This window comes from Rana temporaria, chromosome 9 (assembly GCF_905171775.1).
Source record: "Rana temporaria chromosome 9, aRanTem1.1, whole genome shotgun sequence".
Taxonomy (NCBI): domain Eukaryota; kingdom Metazoa; phylum Chordata; class Amphibia; order Anura; family Ranidae; genus Rana; species Rana temporaria.
This window is the reverse complement of record NC_053497.1, coordinates 6,728,612-6,750,026: the sequence shown is the minus strand read 5'-3', so window position 1 is coordinate 6,750,026 and position 21,415 is coordinate 6,728,612. Positions and strand designations below refer to the sequence as shown.

Genomic DNA, 21,415 nt, shown 5'->3' with positions numbered 1-21,415 from the left:
GAGAGAAAGAAATAAAGGTGGAGAGAGAAAGAAAGATAGATAGGAAGGAAGATAGATAAAGAAAGAAAGATAGATAAAGATAGAAAGAAGGGAAGGAAGGAAGATAGATATAGATAGATAGGTAGATAAAGATAGATAGATATAGATAGATACATAGAAAGGAAGGAAGGAAGATAGATAAAGAAAGAACGATAAATGAAGATAGAAAGGAGGGAGGGAAGGAAGATAGATAGATAGATAGATATAGATAGAAAGGAAGGAAGATAGATAATAGGGAGAGAGAAAGAAATAAAGATGGGGAGAGAGAGAGACAGAGAAAAAGATAGATAGAAAGGAAGGAAGATAGATAAAGAAAGAAAGATAGATAAAGATAGAAAGAAAGAAGGGGAGGAAGGAAGATAGATATAGATAGATAGGTAGATAGATATATATATAGAAAGGAAGATAGATAAAGAAAGAAAGATAGATAAAGATAGAAAGAAGGAAGGAAGATAGATATAGATAGATAGGTAGATAGATATATATATAGAAAGGAAGATAGATAAAGAAAGAAAGATAGATAAAGATAGAAAGAAGGAAGGAAGATAGATATAGATAGAAAGGAAGGAAGATAGATAAAGATAGATAGATAGAGATAGATAATAGGGAGAGAGAAAGAAAGAAAGGTGAAGAGCGAGAGAGAGAGAAGGGAATGAAGGGCACCCTTACATCAGTGTACAGTACTCACTCAGAGGCAGGAGGGACTGACTGGATGGATGGATATCAGACTCCTCCATCTTTCCTTTCTGTTTGGCATTATCTTGAATATTCCCACCCACATCCCTTTAGGCAGCAGAACAGGGTCTGTCGGGAGAGTGGGCGGGGCAGACACATGAGGAGAGGACGAGAGGAGGGGGATGAGTAGAAGCAGCTCCTCTCCTCTAACTGGTCCTGTGGGCAGCAAGGGGAGGGGAGAAATCGCCCTGCTCATCTCTCTCTCTCTGGCGCTGTGTTGGTGGCGGGGGGTGGGGGATCTCTGCTATCAGGTAAACTGGGCGTCCCCTCTCAGCCTGCAACCCCTTGGTACACCCCTGGGGAGATGTGAAATGCGGCTAGCCGAGGGCCGTTCGAGGGCCGCAACCTGGCCCGGGTGCCGCGGCCCACCGGGCATATGCCCGGTATGCCCTATGGCCAGTCCGGACCTGGGTACAGATGTATGGAAAGTGTTATATCCTAAAGCTAAGCTCAGGGGAAAGTTAGAAAAAAAAAACTCCCTTGCAGATACTAGACTGGTCCTCTCAGTTACATGGTCAGGTTGAAAAAAGACACACACATACAGTTGAACCTCGGATTACGAGCATAATCCGTTCCAGGAGAATGCTCGTAATCCAAAGTACTCGCATATCAAAGCGAGTTTTCCCATTGAAGTCAATGGAAACGAAAATAATTTGTTCCGCATTGACTGCAATGGGATGCAATACCGAATGCGGCCAGAGGTGGGGGGTGCCAGAGAACGCTGAATACGGCCGAAAAGGCTTGAGGACATTTGGGCTTGTTTCCTGCGCCCCCATACCTCAGGCCAAATGAGGTACTGCAGGCCAATGTTCGGATTTTCTCGGCTCATGCGCCCCCGTACCTCAGGCCAAATGAGGTACTGCAGGCCAATGTTCGGCTTTTCTCGGCTCATGCGCCCCCGTACCTCAGGCCAAATTAGGTACTGCAGGCTTGATTTTGCTCGTCTTGCGAGTCAACACTTGCAAACCGAGTCAGAATTAAAAAAAAAAGTTGCTCGCAAATCAAAACGCTCTCAAACCAAGTTACTCTTAAACCAAGGTTCTACTGTCTGTGTGTGTGTGTGTATATATATATATATATATATATATATATATATATATATATATATATATATATATATATATATATATATTGACCATCCATCCTATAAGATGCTTCCTAAGTAACTCTCTCCCATACTCTTTCCAGCCTAGCGTGGACGAAGGCAAACCTCTATCATCAGCCCCGTCTCCGGATTCTGAGAGTAAGTCCTATCAGAACAACGGGACGCCTGAGACTGAAGCTGCGGGTAAGTTTGAGATAATTATATATTGATATATACATTGTACATGCAAACCGATATATCTCTGAAATCTTTACAATGTGAAAACACACGTACTCTAAATGCTTACTTGCAGTATTATTACCTCCGAACTTGCCAGCAAAGTTGACTACTCTAGGAAGAGTCTAAATTTTTAACATTAGATTGAGTCTCATTTTGTGAAGGGGAATCGGGTATTTTTTTTAAAAACGAAGCCGTACTTACCGTTTTAGTGAGCGATCTTCTCCGCCGCTTCCGGGTATGGGCTGCGGGACTGGGCGTTCCTATTTGATTAACAGGCTTCCGACGGTCGCATCTATCGCGTCACGATTTTCCAAAAGTAGCCGTACGTCGGTGCGCAGGCGCCGTATAGAGCCGCACCAACGTTCGGCTTCTTTCGGCTACTCGTGACGCGATGGATGCGACCGTCGGAAGCCTTTCGGAAGACTGTCAATCAAAATAGGAACGCCCAGTCCCGCAGCCCATACCCGGAAGTGGCGGAGAAGATCGCTCTCTAAAACGGTAAGTACTGCTTCGATTTTTAAAAAAACTACCCGATTCCCCTTCACAAAATGAGCATCAATCTATTGTTAAAAAAAAAAAATTCGGGTGAACTCCCGCTTTAAGCTCGTAATCCGAGGTTCCACTGTACTAGCAAATCCTTTTCAAAAGTAATATTGTATCTCTTCTGTGTGCTTAAAGTATAACCTACAATTCTCTTCAGATGACATGGACAGTCGAACGAAAGACATCGGGTTATGCTTCGAAGACATCATGGAAAAGCTAAGGAATGTCCTTCCCAGTACAACAGGTACACTAAAGATGCAAATAATCGTATTCATTTAACCACTTAAGCCCCGGACCAAAATGCTGCCTAAAGACCCAAGGGGTTTTTACAGTTCGGGACTGCGTCGCTTTAACAGACAATTGCGCGGTCGTGCGACGTGGCTCCCAAACAAAATTGGCGTCTTTTTTTCCCCACAAATAGAGCTTTCTTTTGGTGGTATTTGATCACCTCTGCGGTTTTTATTTTTTGCGCTATAAACAAAAATAGAGCGACAATTTTGAAAAAAATTCAATATTTTTTACTTTTTGCTATAATAAATATCCCCCAAAAACATATATAAAAAATTTTTTTCCTCAGTTTAGGCCAATACGTATTCTTCTACCTATTTTTGGTAAAAAAAAATCGCAATAATCTTTTATCGGTTGGTTTGCGCAAAATTTATAGCGTTTACAAAATAGGGGATAGTTTTTTTGCATTTTTATTTTTATTTTATTTTTTTACTACTAATGGCGGCGATCAGCGATTTTTTTCGTGACTGCGACATTATGGCGGACACTTTGGACAATTTTGACACATTTTTGGGACAATTGTCATTTTCACAGCAAAAAATGCATTTAAATTGCATTCTTTATTGTGAAAATGACAGTTGCAGTTTGGGAGTTAAACACAGGGGGCGCTGTAACATTTAGGGATCACTGTGTATGTGTTTACTAGTGTAGGGGGGTGTGGCTGTAGGAATGACGTCATGGATCGTGTCTTCCCTATAAATAGGATGACGCGATCGATGCGCCGACACAGTGAAGCACGGGGAAGCCGTGTTTACACACGGCTCTCCCCGTTCTTCAGCTCCGGGGAGCGATCGCGACGGAGCGGCTATAAACGAATAGCCGCGCCGTCGTCCCGGATCGCTCCTGAAGCCACGGGGACCGCCGCATGTACCGGGGGGGGTCCCGATCGGACCCCCGACCCACGTCAAGCAGGGCACGTATATATACGTTGATGTGCCTGCCTGTGCCATTCTGCTGACGTATATGTACATGAGGCGGTCCTTAAGTGGTTAAGTGGAAGAGAAATGTATTTATAAATACAAGCAATGTAAGTATCTGAATGGAGACCTGGTATCAGCCTCTTGCAGTGGCTGGAGTGTGAGAGGAAGAAGCAGCAGAAGGAGCCAATCATCACTGCGCTGCTTTTCCTTTCACCTTCCAGTCACAGGATGGGGGCTCGTCCGGGATGGGGGCTCGTCCGGGATAAGCTCGGAGCAAGTGGTTGAATGATGCTTGCCATCAGACTCGGGACAGCAGGCTTAAGTTGGCCATGCACTCGTAGAATAGTAGGTTGCCCTGCTGACTTGACAAAGTTGACTTTTGTAGAAGTGACAGCCAATCACAGTGGACGCATAATCGCTGATCCTTCCCACCCCGGGTGTACAGACATTATTTAACCACTACCGCACGCCGTCATATGTAGGGGGGATAGCTGAATGATGGGTGCAGATACAGGCATCATTCAGATATCATTATTTTTAGGTGGCGATTCTCTGCATGATAAGAACGATCGTAGCGGCAGTTCCGCCGCTTGATTGTTCTTACAAGCGACGGGAGGGGACACCCCCTCCCGCCGCCATCCGGTGCTTATCCAGGCTCTCCCGTGCCATCGGGGACCCGGAGAAAGAATCGGCCACCGCCGGATGACCACCATAGAGATTTCCAGTGACCAGATTGTCACCAGTCATCTCTATGACCGTCGGAGGCCCGGACGCAACGTTATGACGTCACGCCCGGGCCCCGGATGTAAACAAAGCTGCGATCGCAGCTGTCAGCATGAGATCTGTGAATTTTTTTTTCACAATCTCATGCTTTTCAGCCAGGAGGAGAGATGTGAGGTCTTATTGTCGCCGCATCTCTCCATAAAGAGGACCTGTCACGATAGATTCCTATTACAAGGGATGTTTACATTCCTTGTAATAGGAATAAAAGTGATAAAAAAATGTAAAAGAAAGTGTAAAAATAAAAAAAGAAAGTACAATGTATCCGGTAGCTCGCGCTCAGAAGCGAACACACAGGCAAGTCCCGCCCACATATGTAAACGCCATACAAACCACACATGTTAGGCATCACCGCATGCGTTAGAGCGCGAGCAACAATTCTAGCACTAGACCTCCTCTGTCCTACTCTAAACCGGTAACCTGTAAAAAAATAAAAATTAAAGCGTCGCCTATGGAGATTTTTAAGTACCGAAGTTTGGCGCCATTCCATGAGCGTGCGCAATTTTAAAGCGTGACATGTTGGGTATCCATTTACTCGGCGTAACATCATCTTTCATGGGGGCAGCGATCACCATCACCGCCGGGCGCCTGCTCGTTGCAGAGCGAGAACCGGGAGCTGTGTGTAAACACACAGCTCCCTGTCCTGTCAGGGGGAGAAATGATTGATCACATGTTCATACAATGTATGAACAGCGATCTGTCATGTCCCCTAGTCAGTCCCACCCCCCCTTCAGTTAGAACACACCTAGGGAACATAATTAACCCCTTCCTTGCCCCCTAGTGTTAACCCCTTCCCTGCCAGTGTCATTTTTACAGTAATCAATGCATTTTTATAGCACTGATCGCTATAAAAATTCCAATGGTCCCAAAAATTTGTCAAAAGTGTCCGAAGTGTCCGCCATAAGGTCGCAGTACCGATAAAAATCGCTGATCGCTGCCATTACTAGTAAAAAAAAAAAATATTAATAAAAATGCCATAAAACTATCCCCTATTTTGTAGACGCTATAATTTTATCGCAAAACCAATCAATAAACGCTTATTGCGATTTTTTTGGACGAAAAATAGGTAGAAGAATACGTATCGGCCTAAACTGAGCAAAAAAGTTTTTTATATATATTTTTGGGGGATATTTTTTATAGAAAAAAGTAAAAAATATAATTTTTTTTCAAAATTGTCGCTCTATTTTTGTTTATAGTGCAAAAAATAAAAAACGCAGAGGTGATCAAATCCCACCAAAAGAAAGCTCTATTTGTGGAGAAAAAAAAGGACGCCAATTTTGTTTGGGAGCCACGTCGCACGACCGCGCAATTGTCAGTTAAAGCGACGCAGTGCCGAATCGCAAAAAGTGGGCCGGTCATTGACCAGCAAAATGGGGCTGAAGTGGTTAAAGGGGTTTAAAAAAATTATGGCGCATATACCATGCGAGATAAAAAGTTGCAATGACCGCCATTTTTTTTTCTCCCTAGGGTGTCTGCTAAAAAAAACGTATATAGTGGCCCAGATTCAAGTAGAATCGCGCAATATTTGCGTGGGCAAAGAGCAAATTTTTTTCTCTGCGCCCACGCAAATATTGCGCTTTGCCCGCGATTCACGGAGCAGTTGCTCCGTAAATCGCGCGGGCAATATGCTAAGCAGCCGGGCGCAAGGCTGCCTAATGTAAATGATCCCGCCGGGGGCGGGAATCATTTAAATTAGGCGCGCTCCCGCGCCGAGCGAACAGCGCATGCTCCGTCGGGAAACTTTCCCGACGTGCATTGCGGCAAATGACGTCGCAAGGACGTCATTTGCTTGTAAGTGAACGTGAATGGCGTCCAGCGCCATTCACGGTTCACTTACGTAAACGACGTTAAATTTGAACATCGCGAGCGGGAGGCGCAGCTATACTTTAGCATTGGCTGCGCCTGCTATTAGCAGGAGCAACCTTATGCTAAAGACGCCGTACGGAAACTCCGTACCTTGCGTGAGAAGGGCCCGCGCAACTTTTGTGAATCGGTGGTAGTATGCAATTTGCATACTACACGCCGATCACAAAGGCCGCGCCCCCTAGCGGCCAACGCAAGAATGCAGCCTGGGATGTGAAGGCATAAGGAGGCTTATGTTTATCACATCCTAGGCTGCATTCGGTGTAACGAGGTTCCTGAATCAGGAGCACTCGTTACACCGGAGCAAGTAAGCACTTGCGCCGCGCAACTATGGTTGCGCGGGCGCAAGTGCTTCTTGAATCTGGGCCAATGTTTGGGGGTTCTGATTGATTTTCTAGCAAAGTAGATGATTTTTACGTGTCGGAGAGGAGTGCCAGAATTGGCCCGGTATGGAGGTGGTAAAAGGAGCGCTGGGGTTATCAGACGGTGCAAAAGCCATTGATGGAATTCTGTTTGCCGCAACAACATTGGCTAGCTATAAAGTAAGCCACCCACTTACTCTTTTGCCCATTAATTATTTTTTTTTGGTCTATTTTTTTTTTTTTATTCAGATGGCACCGCCGAATGACGGACGTCTGACGTTGCCGCTGTGCCGGCAGGCATCTCCTAGAGCGCAGCGTGTGCAATGTAACCAGATGAAGGATGATCGGCGTTGCTGAAAATTCTTACAAATTCAAGCCAAAGAAAGGGGGGTTCCTGAAAAGTCACGTAAAGGAAACGATCGCTCTCCATTCACATTGGATCTGGGGAAGTTGAACAATATCCACAGGACGGGCTCGGAAGAATAAGAAGAAGATCACTGGATGGAAAGTTGGACCTACGAACTGTTTTACCCGTCTCAGCTTTGTCATTTCCCCTTTTGAAGAATTGGTAACGTTTTACGGCTGCTGGCGAGACGGAAAGATTTTTTGGGCAAGTACGGCTGCGAGTCCTGAGAGGCCGATAGACGTCGATGAACAAGTGTACGCTGAAGAGCACATAATACTAAGGATTACTAAGGAACAATAATAATGAATACTAAGTCTACTAGGGATTGTTACTCAATGGGTACAGAATTTGTAATAAATAACGGATCGTATTCTCTAGGCTTCTACTCTGTGATGATAAATCCCATCTGCAATCCTTTATACAAGCTGAAGTTGTAGGATTTTATTTTATTTTTTGCATAGTTACTTTCAACCAGCTTGGACCAATGTATGCCATACCTGTTGGATCCCTCTGAAAGGGGAGGATCACTGTAGAAGTCAATGCTACTACAGTGATCTCTGCTGAGCCCTTCTGCATAGTGAACACAGGGGGGCGCTGACTTGTCATGGGCGCCATCCACAGAACGTCTTGTATTTTTCTCATTGAATACAACATGTCCTTTGATTGAACAGGGTGGAGAGGCAGGGCAGTGGCGTCATGATCTCCACCTGGTGCAACTAGTGAACTCTTTCCAATTGCACGCATCTACTCCCCCACCCAGGGAGGGGGCGCAGTTTGTCATCTTTGCCCTGGCAAATTTTCACCGGTCCACAACCTAGACCCCAACAGACTGGCACCGGTCCGCGGCCCAGACCCCAATAAATTTGCACCGGTCCACAACCCAGACCCCAACAAATTTGCACTGGTCCACAACCCAGACCCCAACAGACTGGCACCGGTCCTCAGCCCAGACCCCAGCAAATTTTCACCGGTCCACAACCCAGACCCCAACAGACTGGCATCGGTCCTCAGCCCAGACCCCAACAAATGTGCACTGGTCCACAACCCAGACCCCAACAGACTGACACCGGCCCAGACCCCAGCAAATCTGCATCGGTCCTCAGCCCAGACCCCAGCAAATTTTCACCGGTCCACAACCCAGACCCCAACAGACTGGAACCGGTCCACTGCCCAGACCCCAACAGGGCGGCAACCGGTCCACGGGCCAGACCCCAACACACTTGCACCGGTCCACGGGCCAGACCCCCAACTGACCGGCAACCGCTCCATGGCCCAGACCACAACAGACCTGCACTGGTCCACAGCCCAGGGGTTGGGGACCCCTGATCTACAGGGATCGGCCAGGTATGGCAGACGTAGGTTTACAGCGGTCCAAGCTGGAACAATGCAACTTTGCAAGAAAATCCACACTTCCAGGTCAGCTTTAAATCTCATGAGGTAAAAAAGGATTACCCGCTGGTCTCTTGAGTCATCTATCATAATTTTCTCTAATTAAGATACTAAATGCCAAACAATTCGCTATAAAATTTGTATCTGTTCTATTATTGCCTAGGAGCTCCACCCCTTTATGGGACTGGATTTTTCAAAAATTCCTACTGCAGAGCCAATTTATTTTTTTATACCTACCTCTGCCATGAGCATTCCTGTCCACCAGTCCTGTATAGGTCCTCCAGACAGTATTGAGCCGACATGTCCCCTCCCCCCTGTATTAGTAGTGACAGCGCTGGCCTCGGGCATACCCCTGCTGCCGCAGATAAGCACTGCCAATCGCTCTTTTTGCCCGGAGGACCATAGGGACAGAAGATGTGCATAGCGAATCTTCTTTAAAACCCAACAGTTTGGTGTGGAGGAACTCCAGTGTCCTGCACACAGGCCTGACTCCAACCCCTACTGAACATCTTTAGGATAAACTATAGGCCAGGTCTTTTTCGTTTGGCACCCAAGGTGAGGTCTTCTAATCCAACATCAGTACCAAACCTCACAAATGTTCTTTTGGCTGAATGGACACAGGTTCCCATAGCTGCTCTCTAAAATCTAGTCAAAAACTAAAAAGGGTCCCAGAAGAGTGAAGGCCGTCATAGTTACAAGGCTGGGGGTCCAACTCCATATTAATGGCCATAGTTTTGGAATAGAGTGTCCAACAAGCTCTTAAGTCAGGTGTTCACCAACCTTTGGCCATACATTGTGTGCTCACCGCTTCAAAGGCCTCGTCATCATCTTTTTTCCTCTTAAAGGATAAGTTTGCTTTTGCATGGTTCCAAAGCAGGCAGCACCGATCGTGCCAAAATTTCCAAACAGAATGGTTGCACGGAAGTCGATCGACTTCTGTACAACTAACCTTGCCCATACATAGATCGAAAATTGGCTTGTCCCTGCTGAACCGGACACATTTTGATCCACGTGTGGCAAGCTAAACACAGCAGTTTTCAATTTCCGAGTCCCCAGTTTTTTTTGGGGTTTACAAATTATAATTGGAGCCATTTGTGTTGGGGGTTGGCACAAAAGCAGGCCTTCGATTATGCCAAGTACTTATATTTTTAGTTAAAGCCTAAAAAGAGATTATATATATTATACTTTTTTTTTTTACAAAAACAAGATGTTCTTTATTTTATGACTTTTGCTGTATCTTTTTTTTTTTACAGCAGTGGGGTGCATAAAAAGCTTTTGGGGCAGATCCACAAAGGAAGTACGCCGTCGTATCTACTGATACGCCGGCGTACTTTCAAATTTCATGCGTCGTATCTTTAGTTTGAATCCTCAAACCAAGATACGATGGCTTCTGGCTTCGCTCCGACAGGCGTACGGCTTCGGATTGTAGGTGCAATACTTTGGCGCCTGCTGGGTGGAGCTCACGTCGTTTTCGGCGTCGGGTATGCAAATTAGCGATTTACGACGATCCACGAACGTACGCGCGGCCGTCGCATTTTCTAACGTCGTCTGTAGTCGGCTTTTTCCGGCGTATAGTTAAAGCTGGTATTTTGCGGCGTACAGATAGACTTGCCATGTTAAGTATGGCCGTCGTTCCCGCCGATTTTAATTATGCGCCGAGAGATACACTACGCCGCCGTAACTTACGGCGCGAAATCTTCCTGGATTCGACTTAAAGCCAGGTAAGATACGGCGGCGTAGCGTATCTCTGATACGCTGCGCCTATCTAAATGTATTTATTTTTAAGTCAATTCCTAAAAAATAAAAAAAATAAAAAAGGAGGAACTTGGCATAATGCAAGGTCTGTTTATGTGCCCACCCCTAACAAAAATGTATTTTAAATAAGCCACTTGTACACTTAAAAAATAAATAAAAAAAGAAGCATTTTATGCACCCCACTCCTGAAAAAAAAAAACACTGCAAAAGCCATAAAATTAAGAGCATTTTATTTTGGTAAAAATAAAATTAAAAATATAATATATTTTTTTAATTTTATATATATATATATATATATATATATATATATATATATATATATATATATATATATATATATATATATATATATATAATACACACATACATACTAAATGAAATGCTCTTAAATTTTATGGCTTTTGCTTTCTTTTTGTTTGTTTTTTTATTTAGGAGTGGGGTGCATAAAGTAAAAAATTTCCCTACTTGACCTTACGGGGTGGGGAAAAAAAAAAAAAAAGTTCTTGGGCAGCAACATGCAAAAAAATGATATACTAAACTTTTTATTTAATAAAAGGATGCTCAAAACTCAAACATTAGAAAATGTGAAGTGGTTGTGTTGTCACAAAACCTAAAATAATTTGGGGAAAAATAAAGTAAAAAAAAAAACAGACGCCCAGATATCCGGTATGTAGGAGTTTTTGTATGCCAGAAAAATGATCTGCTGAGGGAAATTTAATTGTAACGCTTATCTAACCGACCCAAATTTTAATTTGTTGATTTTTATTAAGTACATGCCCAATGTTTGATATTTATATGAGAGAAATGTTATTTATTATTTTGAAAGTAAACTTTGACAATTAAAAGGGGGCAATGTTATTAATCTCTATCTAGTAGCGATACAGAGTATATTTTAAAGCAACCTTTTCATGTATGTAAAATTCCCAGAAATGCGTACCTGGCAAAAGAAGAGAAAAAAGTTTGGACACCCCCGCTTTAACCGGTATGGGTACGTCCTCTTTTTCGGGCCACCAGAGAGCGTGCGCGCACACAGCAGCGAACCTGGTGCGAGTGGCCGGCGGGCGCGATTGCGTGCACGAGCGCCAGCACGTGTAAACGCACAAATCCCTGTGCTGTCAGGGAAGAGAAAACATATTGTTTGTTCCTACTAAATAGGAAAAACTATATGAGCTAGATTCAGGTAGGGGGACGTAAGTTTGTGCGGGCGTGGCACATCCTATTTACGCTACGCCTCCGCAACTTAGACGGGCAAGTGCTGTATTCACAAAGCACTTGCTCCGGAAGTTGCGGCGGTGTAGCGTAAATCGGCCGGCGCAAGCTCGCGGAATTCAAATTGTCAATTGGTGGGCGTGTTTTATGCAAATAAAACATGACCCCACGTAAATGACGTTTCTCACGAACGGTGCACGCGCCGGCCGTGAACGTATCCCAGTGCGCATGCTCCTCATCACGTCGCAAATAGTCAATGCTTTCGACGTGAACGTAATTTACGCGAAGCCCTATTCGCGAACGACTTACGCAAACGACGTAAAATTTTTAAAATTCGACGCGGGAACGACGTCCATACTTAACATTGCGTACGCCTCATATAGCAGGAGTAACGTTACGCCGGAAAAAGCCTAAACGTAAACGACGTAAAAAAAATCCGCCGGCGCACGTACGTTTCTGAATCGGCGTATCCAGCTCATTTGCATATTCTACGCTGAAATCGACGGCAGCGCCACCTAGCGGCCAGCGTAAATATGCACCCTAAGATACGACGGCGTAGGAGACTTACGCCAGTCGGATCTTAGCCTAATTTCGGAGTATCTTGCTTTCTGAATACAGAAAGAAGATACGCCGGCGCAGATTTGAATTTACGCGGCGTATCTATAGATACGCCGGCGTAAATTCTTTCTGAATCTAGCCCAATGTCTTCCCCTCCTAGTCAGTCCTATCCCCACACAGTTAAAACACACCGAGGGAACACACAGTTAACCCCTTGATCGCCCCCTAGTGTTAACTCCTTTCCTGCTGGTGACATTTACACAGTAATCAGTGCATTTTTATAGCTCTGATCGCTGTATAATTGTCAGTAGTCCCAAAAAAGTGTCCGATCCGTCCTTCGCAATACTGCTAAAAAGCGCAGATCACCACCATTACTAGTAAAAAAAAATAAAAAAAAGTCATAAATCTTCCCTATAGTTTGTAGACGCGATAACTTTTGTAAAAACCAATCAATAAACGCTTATTGCAATTTTTTTTTTTTTTTTACCAAAAATATGTAGAATATTAATTGGCCTAAACTAATGAAGACATTTTATAATTTTTTTTTTAATTTGGGGGATATTTATTATAGCAAAAAGTTTAAAAAAAATAGTTGTTTTTTTTTTCAAAATTGTCGCTCTTTTTTTGTTTAAAAAAAAAAAAAAACGCAGAGGTGATCAAATACCACCAAAAAAAAAAAAAGCTCTATTTGTGGGGAAAAAAAGGACGCCAATTTTGTTTGTGTACAGCGTCGAACGACCGCGCAATTTTCAGTTAAAGCAACGAAGTGCCAAATTGTAAAAAGTCCTCTGGTCAGTAAGGGGGTAAAATCTTCCCAGCACACTTTTGGGGGGTAAAATACCTCCTGAAACTGAGCAGGAACAGTCCCATGCCCCCTTCTTTTGCAGGGTTTGCATCTTGGGGGATTTTTTTTTTTTTACATACAGGGAGCAGAAAGAAAGGAATCTGAAAGTGACAAAAGATTGGGGTGTTTTAGTTCAAATGAAAGAAAAGTAAAAGTATGTGTTTTTCTTATAGAAGGCGGGGCAGGTTATTGGGATTGGTTTGTGATATACTTTTATCTGTCTCTGCGCATATATATGATGTAATTTACCTTTTGCCTACATTTTTTTACTAATGACTTATTATATATAGAATTTCATGGAGCTCAAAATAAAAAAAAAAGGTATTCTAAAGAATTTTATATTAAAAGAAGATTTTTTTTTTTTTTTTAAATAATGAAAAAAAAAAAAAAAAAAAACAGCATTTCTGATTTAAGTTGGAGTTAATAATAATGATAAAAAAAAAAAAAAAAAAATTGTTGCTTCTGTAAAATTCCACATTTGTTCAGGTCAATAAAAAAAGTAATTGTGTAACAAAGATTTGTACTCTTCCATTGCAGTTTGGTTAATTAAACCTGAACCTCATATTTTTACATTTCCCTCCCTCGTCACTAATTACATTTTTAAATAAAACCTTTTCCATTTTAATGCCATACCTTAAGCCAGTTATAGACGGATTCCAAATTCCATCCGGTGAGTGAAGAAAAAAAAATTTCAGCCAGCCTTACTTTAGACCCAATGGGGTGGATTCAGCAGGCAATTACGCCTGCATATCCATAGATACGCAGCGTAATTGCTAAGTAGCGCCGGCGTATCTATTTTCTGTATTCAGAAAGCTCGATACGCCGACTGTAGCCTAAGATACGACTGGCATAAGGCTCTTATGCCGTCGTATCTTAGGCTGCATTCTTACGGTGGCCGCTAGGTGGCGCTCCGGTAGTTTTCAGCGTAGAGTATGCAAATTGCATACTTACGCTGATTCACAAACGTACGCGCGCCCGACGTTAGTTTTTTACGTCGTTTGCGTAAGTCGGTTTCGTCGTTCCTGCTATTAGGAGGCCCAGCCAATGTTAAGTATAGACGTCGTTCCCGCCTCGCGATTTTTAAATTTTGCGTTGTTTGCGTAACTCGTTCGTGAATGGCGCTGGACGCCATTTACGTTCACGTCGAAGCAAATGATGTCCTTGCGACGTCATTTGCCGCAATGCACGTCGGGAAATTTTCCAGACGGAGCATGCGCAGTACGTTCGGCGCGGGAACGCGCCTAATTTAAATGATCCACGCCCCCTACGGGATCATTTAGATTACGCGCGCTTACGCCGGCCCCTTTTACGAAACGCCGCCGCAAATTACGGAGCAAATGCTTCGTGAATGAAGCGTAGCTCAAGTGATTTACGGAGGCGTAGCGTAAAAACGGTACGCTGCGCCTCCGTAGCAGTGCGCGCCCCTACCTGAATCTACCCCAATGATATCATTTACATGAGATCTGTCATCCATCTGCTTCGGCCAATCAGAGGAAGCTTTGTATTCATCCATTCATAGTAGGGTTGTCCCGATAACACTTCTTTGAGACCGAGTACGAGTACCGATACTTTTTTTCAAGTACTCGCCGATACCGAATATCAATACTTTTTTTTTTAATGTCATGTGACAGTAGTGTGTTTTTTTTTTTTTATACAATTTTTTTTTTGCACTATTTTTTTTTTTTTTTTTACAGTGATTTTTTCTTTTTTTTAGAGGGGGGGTAGTGGATTGTCAGTGTGTTTTTTTTATTATTATTATTTACATTTAATTTTTTTAATTATTTATTGCAATTTTTTTTCATTTTTTAAATCAGCCCTATTGGGGGGTCTGTGGTGAGATATCAGGGGTCTTAACAGGCCCCTGACATCTCCACTTTAAGACAGAGAAAGGGACTAAGGACACAGATTCCCCAGTCCCTTTCTCTGCAGCCTCAGCTGAAATGAATAGAGAGAAGCTTCTCTCCATTCATAAACTGAAGCATCGTAAACACAGGTTACGATGCTCAGTTATGTGAATGGACAGAGTCAGTGATCACTGACACTGTCCATTCGGAAAAGGTAGGAGCCGGGTTTAGCAGCTCCTACCTCCGCTCTCCATCCTGACAAATTGAGGGGGGAGAGCGGCACGGAGGGGGGGAGAAGACAGCACGGGGGGAGAGCGGCAAGGAGGGGGACAAGACAGCACGGGGGGAGAGCGGCACGGAGGGGGACAAGACAGCACAGCACAGGGGAGAGCGGCACGGAGGGGGACAAGACAGCACGGGGGGAGAGCGGCACGGAGGGGGACAAGACAGCACGGGGGGAGAGCGGCACGGAGGGGGACAAGACAGCACGGGGGAGAGCGGCACGGAGGGGGACAAGACAGCACGGGGGGAGAGCGGCAAGGAGGGGGACAAGACAGCACGGGGGGAGAGCGGCAAGGAGGGGGACAAGACAGCACGGGGGGAGAGTGGCACAGAGGGGTACAAGACAGCACGGGGGAGAGCGGCACGGAGAGGGACAAGACAGCACGGGGGAGAGCGGCACGGAGGGGGACAAGACAGCACGGGGGGGAGAGCGGCACGGAGGGGGACAAGACTGCACGGGGAAGAGCGGCACGGAGGGGGACAAGACTGCATGGGGGGAGAGCACCACGGCACGGAGAGGGAGAAGACAGCACGGGGGGAGAGACAGCACGGGGGAGAAGACAGCACGGAGAAGACTTGCAACTCCCCCCACCACCCGATACCTGACTGCCCAGATATCGGGTGAAGCATCGGAGCATTTCAGCCGAGTACAAGTACTCAGGAAATGCTTGGTATCGGGACATCCCTAATTCATAGAATACAAAGCTTCCCAATGATGTCATTTACATGAGACTGCTAGAATACAAAGCTGCCTCTGAATGGCTGAGTCCGAGATCTGTCATCCATCCGCCTCGGCCATTCACAGGAAGCTTTGTATTCTATGAGTGCAAAGTATGAATGAGTGCAAAGTATGAATGAGTACAAAGCTTCCTCTGATCGGCTGAGGCAGATGGATGACAGATCTCCAACTCAGCCATTCAGAGGAAGCTTTATATTCATTTATAGAATATGAAGCTTCCTGTGAATGGCCGAGTGCCACTCAGTCTGACTCGATTTTGTTGTGGAAGGGGGAAATTTCCCATCCTCCTGCCATTACAGCCCCTTTACAAAGCCATGCTTTCCAAATTTTTCGGGGTCTGGGACCCCTCTTAATATTTCTCCTGGCAATATTTAAAAATTAAAGACATAAAAAAGGGGAAGAAAAAAAAAGTTAAGATCTTGGTAAAGAAATAAAAACGAATCTGATGGAACATTAGCAGCCGTATTGGAACTTCCTATTCCCCTTACAGAACAAAAAACTATTTACAGGGAACTTTTGTATTTTTCAGAATGAACACAAAGCTGCCTCTGAATGGCTGAGCCAGAGATCCGTCATCCATCTGCCTCGGCCAATCAGAGGAAGCTTTGTACTCATTCATAGAATACAAAGCTTCCCAATGATGTCATTACATGGGACTGCTAGAGATCTCCGCTATTACAGCCACTTTACAAAGCAAGGCTTTCCACATTTTTCGGGGTCTGGGGGCCCCTCTTAATATTTCTCTTGGCAATATTTAAAGATCAAAGACATAAAAAAGGGAAAGAAAAAAAAAAGTTAAGATCTTGTGAAAGAAATAAAAATGTATCTGACGGAACATTGGCAGCAGTATGAGAACTTCCTATTCCCCTCCCAGAACAACAACTAGTTGGACTGAGCGGTGCTCAGCAATTTACAGGGAACTTTTAGGTAGATTCAGAAAGAGTTAGGCCGGCTTATCAGTAGATACGCCGACCTAACTCAGAATCTACGCCGACTTATGTTTAAGTGTATGCTCAAACAGAGATACGCTTAAACATATCTAAGATACGACGGCTTGCGCCGTCCTATCTTAGATTGCAATATTTTGGATGGCCGCTAGGTGGCGCTTCCATTGCGGTCGGCGTAGAATATGTAAATGAGGGGATACGCCGATTCCCGAACGTACGCCAGGCCGACGCATTACTTTTACGCCGTTTACGTAAGAGATAGGCCGCGTAAAGTTAGAGCTAGGCTCTAGTGGAATAGTAATGTCAAGTATGGCCGCCGTTCCCGCCGCGAAATTCGAAATTTTTACGTCGTTTGCGTAAGTCGTCTGCGAATCGGGATTTACGTCGTTTACGTCCACGTCAAAATCAATAGGCCCGTGCGGCATACTTAGCCGCAATGCGCACTGGGAAATGTAGGCGCCCGTCGCATGCGCAGTAGCAAAAAAAAGTCAAAAACTTGAGGTCAAGCCTCATTACCATTAAACACGCCCCCCTCTAACCCATTTGAATTAGGCGCCCTTACGCCCGCCGCGTTTACACAACGCCGCCCTAAGTAAGGAGGTAAGTGCCTTGAGAATCATGTACTTGCCTCTCTTACTTAAGGCGGCGTAGTGTAAACACGCTAGGCTACGCCACCGCAAATTAGCACGCCCCTACCTGAATCTACCCATAAATACAAAGCTGCCTCTGAATGGCTGAGTGAGAGACCTGTCATCCATCTGCCTCGGCCAATCAGAGGAAGCTTTGTATCCTATGAATGAGTAGAAAGCTTTCTCTGATTGGCTGAGCCGGAGATCTGTCATCTATCTGCCTCAGCCATTCAGAGAAGGCTTTGTATTCATTCATGGAAAATACAAAGCTTCCCAATGATGTCATTACATGAGACTGCCATTACAGCCCCTTTACAAATCAATGCTTTCCAAATTTTTTGGGGTCCGAGATCCCTCTTAATATTTCTCCTGGCAATATTTAAAGATCAAAGACATAAAAAAGGGGGGGGAAAAAGGTTAAGATCTTGTGAAAAGAAATAAAAACAAACCATTGGCTAAGAAGCCGATCCTTTATTGGCTTGGGTAAGCACAAAAACACAGATCATCATCTTCAAGGGCCCCGAAGGGCAACAGGGCCTTACAGTCTATTTACATTTTGTACAAGTTACGCTCTTAAAGCCGATCTCAATGAAGTAGTCAATGTTAAATTGTTTGCACCAAGCTGGTGCAAACAAACTATTACCTTCAATACTGGATGTGGCCTCAGCTACGGCACAGTATACAGCGCTGCTTCCCAGCAGGAGGACGGGAAATTTCCCCGTTCCAGAACAAAATTGAGTCGGGCTGAGTGCACTCGGCCATTCACAGGAAGCTTTGTATTCTATGAATGGAGTACAAAGCTGCCTCGGAATGGCTGAGCTGAAGATTGGTCATCCATCTGCCTCAGCCATTCAGAGGAAGCTTTGTAATCATTCATAGAATATAAAGCTTCCTGTGAATGGCCAAGAGCCAGACTCGATTTTGTTCTGGAACGGTGACATTTCCCATCCTCCTGCCAGGAACGCAGTGCTGTATACTGTGCGTAGCTGAGGCCGCATCCAGTATTGAAGGCAATGGTTTGTTGGGACCACCTCGGGGTGTCGGGTTCACACACCGGTACGACATACGCCGCGACTTGGGGAGCACATGTCACATGACGTGTTTAAATCAATGTCCTGTTTACCATTATCAGTGGGTTGTCCCCAGAAAAGTAATAGAAGGGAAATCTTCCAATGAGGACACTAGTTCTGGTGACCTGGGTGGAGCTTTTTGGGAGCTCCACCCAAAAGGGGAGGCGCCGCACCCTCCACTGACAACCGAAATGGTGATTACACAGCAGCAGTAAAAGGACATTTCTGTCACACTGGGAATTATCCTGTACATTGAAGTCGGATGACGGTCGTACAACGATCGCGGTGTACCGGTGTGAACCCGGCCTTAAATATGGAGATCGGCTTTAATTAAAAAAAGATATAAAAATTTTCTCCGACTTTTTCCCCCCCCAAAACGGATAAAATCGGCGCGTATTTTATCACTTCAGTAATTCCCCGTCTATATTACATTCATACAGTCCACAGATCTGCTCTTGTAATCTTTGTAGAGGTTTCATCTCGGGAATAATATGAAATACGGTACAGCAAAAAAATCCTCATTACCAGTTCAAGTCCATCGCAAAAAAGTGAATACAATGCGGCGGCGGCTGCAGACAGGTACAGGTTGCATTGTTACTTCTCTATCAGGGCCTCAAGTTGCTCCTCCAAAGACGTCACCTAAGAGAGAGAGAATGAGAAAAGTTACATTTTCTCCTGCAGCACAATCCAACAGTGGCGTCCATAGGGGGGTGCACGGGGGGCACTGCCCCCCCCTCTCTCCAACCACCCCCCCCTATGACCAATAGAGGGGGTGGCTGGAGAGAAGGGGGTAGATTCAGATAGATTACGCAGATCTTATTTACGATCCGCCAGCGCAAGTTTTTGAGGCAAGTGCTGTATTCAGAAAGCACTTGCCTCTAAAGTTGCGCCGGCGGATCGTAAATCCCCCCGGCGGAATTCAAATTCCGCGGCTAGGGGGAGTTTACTATTTAAATCAGGCGCGTCCCTGCGCCGATCGTACTGCTCGTGCGCCGCCGGCTAAATTTCCCAGCGTGCATTGCTCCAAATGACGTCGCTAGGACGTCATTGGTTTCGACGTGTACGTAAATTCCGTCCATCTGTATTCGCGACCGACTTACGCAAACGACGTAAAAAATTCAAAACTCGGCGCGGGAACGACGGCCATACTTAACATAGGATACGCGGCATATAGCAGGGATAACTATTCGCCGGAAAAAGCCGAATGCAGCCTAAGATCCGACGGTGTAAGTCACTTACACCTGTCGGATCTTAGGGATATCTATGCGGAACTGATTCTATGAATCAGGCGCATAGATATACGACGGCCGGACTCAGATACGACGTTGTATCTCTATCTGAATCTGCCCCAGGGATTCTATCCATGGTTGCCGCTGCCACCCCTTATTCAGGCGCTCGGCCCCTTTTCCTGAGCTCCTGAATTACAGCGGCGGGGTTTTTTTTTTTTAAGCACCCGATTAGAGCCATAGGCTCTCTAATAGGCTTCAAAACAGGTGAACTGCGAACGCCATGCTTGGCCCTCGCAGTTCATCCAGGTGCGTTAGGAAAGCGAATATTAATTTGCTTTCTTAACACTGAACCGCCTCTCCGCCAATCAGGTGTTCGGGTCTATTACCTGTCACCTGATTGGCTGAAACAACATGCGCTGCTATTGGATGCCTATCGGGAGGAGGCGCATGAAGGACCTCCGCTCGTCGCCATCACCCGCTGCCTCACCGAGACAGGGTAAGAGCTGGGCGAGTCACAGTGGCAGCATTTGATGGGCACACTGGCATTTGATGGGCACAGTGAGGCTGAAATTGATGGGCACGCTGGCAGCATTTGATGGGCACAGTGAGGCTGCAATTGATGGGCACACTGACAGCCTTTGATGGGCACACTGACAGCATGTTTATGGGCACAGTGAGGCTGAAATTGATGGGCACACTGGCAGCATTTGATGGGCACAGTGAGGCTGCAATTGATGGGGACACTGGCAGCATGTTTATGGGCACAGTGAGGCTGCAATTGGTGGGAACACTTGCAGCGTTTGGTGGACACACTGGCAGCATTTGAAGTTCACAGTAAGGCAGCAATTGATGGGCACAGCGAGGCAGCAATTGATGGGCACACTGGCAGCATTTTTATGGCGCACACTGGTAGCGTTTGTTCACAGTGAGTCTGCAATTGATGGGCACACTGAGGCTGCGTTTGATGGGCACAGTCAGGCAGCAGTTTGATGGGCACAGTCAGGCAGCGTTTGATGGGCACAGTCAGGCAGCGTTTGATGGGCACAGTCAGGCAGCGTTTGATGGGCACAGTCAGGCAGCGTTTGATGGGCACAGTCAGGCAGCGTTTGATGGGCACAGTCAGGCAGCGTTTGATGGGCACAGTCAGGCAGCGTTTGATGGGCACAGTCAGGCAGCGTTTGATGGGCACAGTCAGGCAGCGTTTGATGGGCACAGTCAGGCAGCGTTTGATGGGCACAGTCAGGCAGCGTTTGATGGGCACAGTCAGGCAGCGTTTGATGTTCACAGTGAGGCTGCAATTGATGTTTTTTTCAGAATTTGTTGGTGCGCACCAGCCGCCACTGCCATCTAATGTCAATCATAAAGTATAACTAAAGGCAAAACTTTTTTTTTATTTGGACAGAGTGGAGAGAAATTAGAACGCCGGTTCTGACTGCGCTTCGCTCGTGGAAAGCCTTGCCCAATGGTACAGTGTGTGTCCCCCTCCCCCGTACAACGCAGATCATCTCACCTGTTGCTTCTCCCGTTCCTCCTGCTGTCTGAATTCATCCAGCACAGCTTGCAGACGTGTCTGAGGAAGAAAGAAAACAAATCAGCGAGACTTATCACACCACGGGGGGCGATTTACTAAAGACGGAGAGGAGTACAAGATCTGCCGCAG

General features: G+C 45.4%; 2 protein-coding genes across 5 annotated transcripts in view; one reads left to right on the top strand and one right to left on the bottom strand.

Moving 5' to 3' along the window:
- DRP2 (dystrophin related protein 2) overlaps positions 1-7,970 on the top strand; it is a 112,923-nt gene extending 104,953 nt beyond the window's left edge. For both annotated transcript variants that reach the window (XM_040322744.1, XM_040322745.1), the window contains 3 exons: positions 1,963-2,062; positions 2,799-2,885; positions 7,104-7,970. In XM_040322744.1, coding sequence (XP_040178678.1) covers positions 1,963-2,062; positions 2,799-2,885; positions 7,104-7,120 — 204 coding nt within the window. In that variant the 3' untranslated portion in view covers positions 7,121-7,970. The remainder of the gene's footprint in view (positions 1-1,962; positions 2,063-2,798; positions 2,886-7,103) is intronic.
- A 10,927-nt stretch (positions 7,971-18,897) lies between these two features.
- Positions 18,898-21,415, bottom strand: part of TAF7 (TATA-box binding protein associated factor 7) — a 42,806-nt gene continuing 40,288 nt past the window's right edge. For all 3 annotated transcript variants that reach the window (XM_040322743.1, XM_040322741.1, XM_040322742.1), the window contains exons 12-13: positions 21,266-21,325; positions 18,898-19,165 (exon numbers count right to left, since the gene is read on the bottom strand). In XM_040322743.1, coding sequence (XP_040178677.1) covers positions 19,121-19,165; positions 21,266-21,325 — 105 coding nt within the window. In that variant the 3' untranslated portion in view covers positions 18,898-19,120. The remainder of the gene's footprint in view (positions 19,166-21,265; positions 21,326-21,415) is intronic.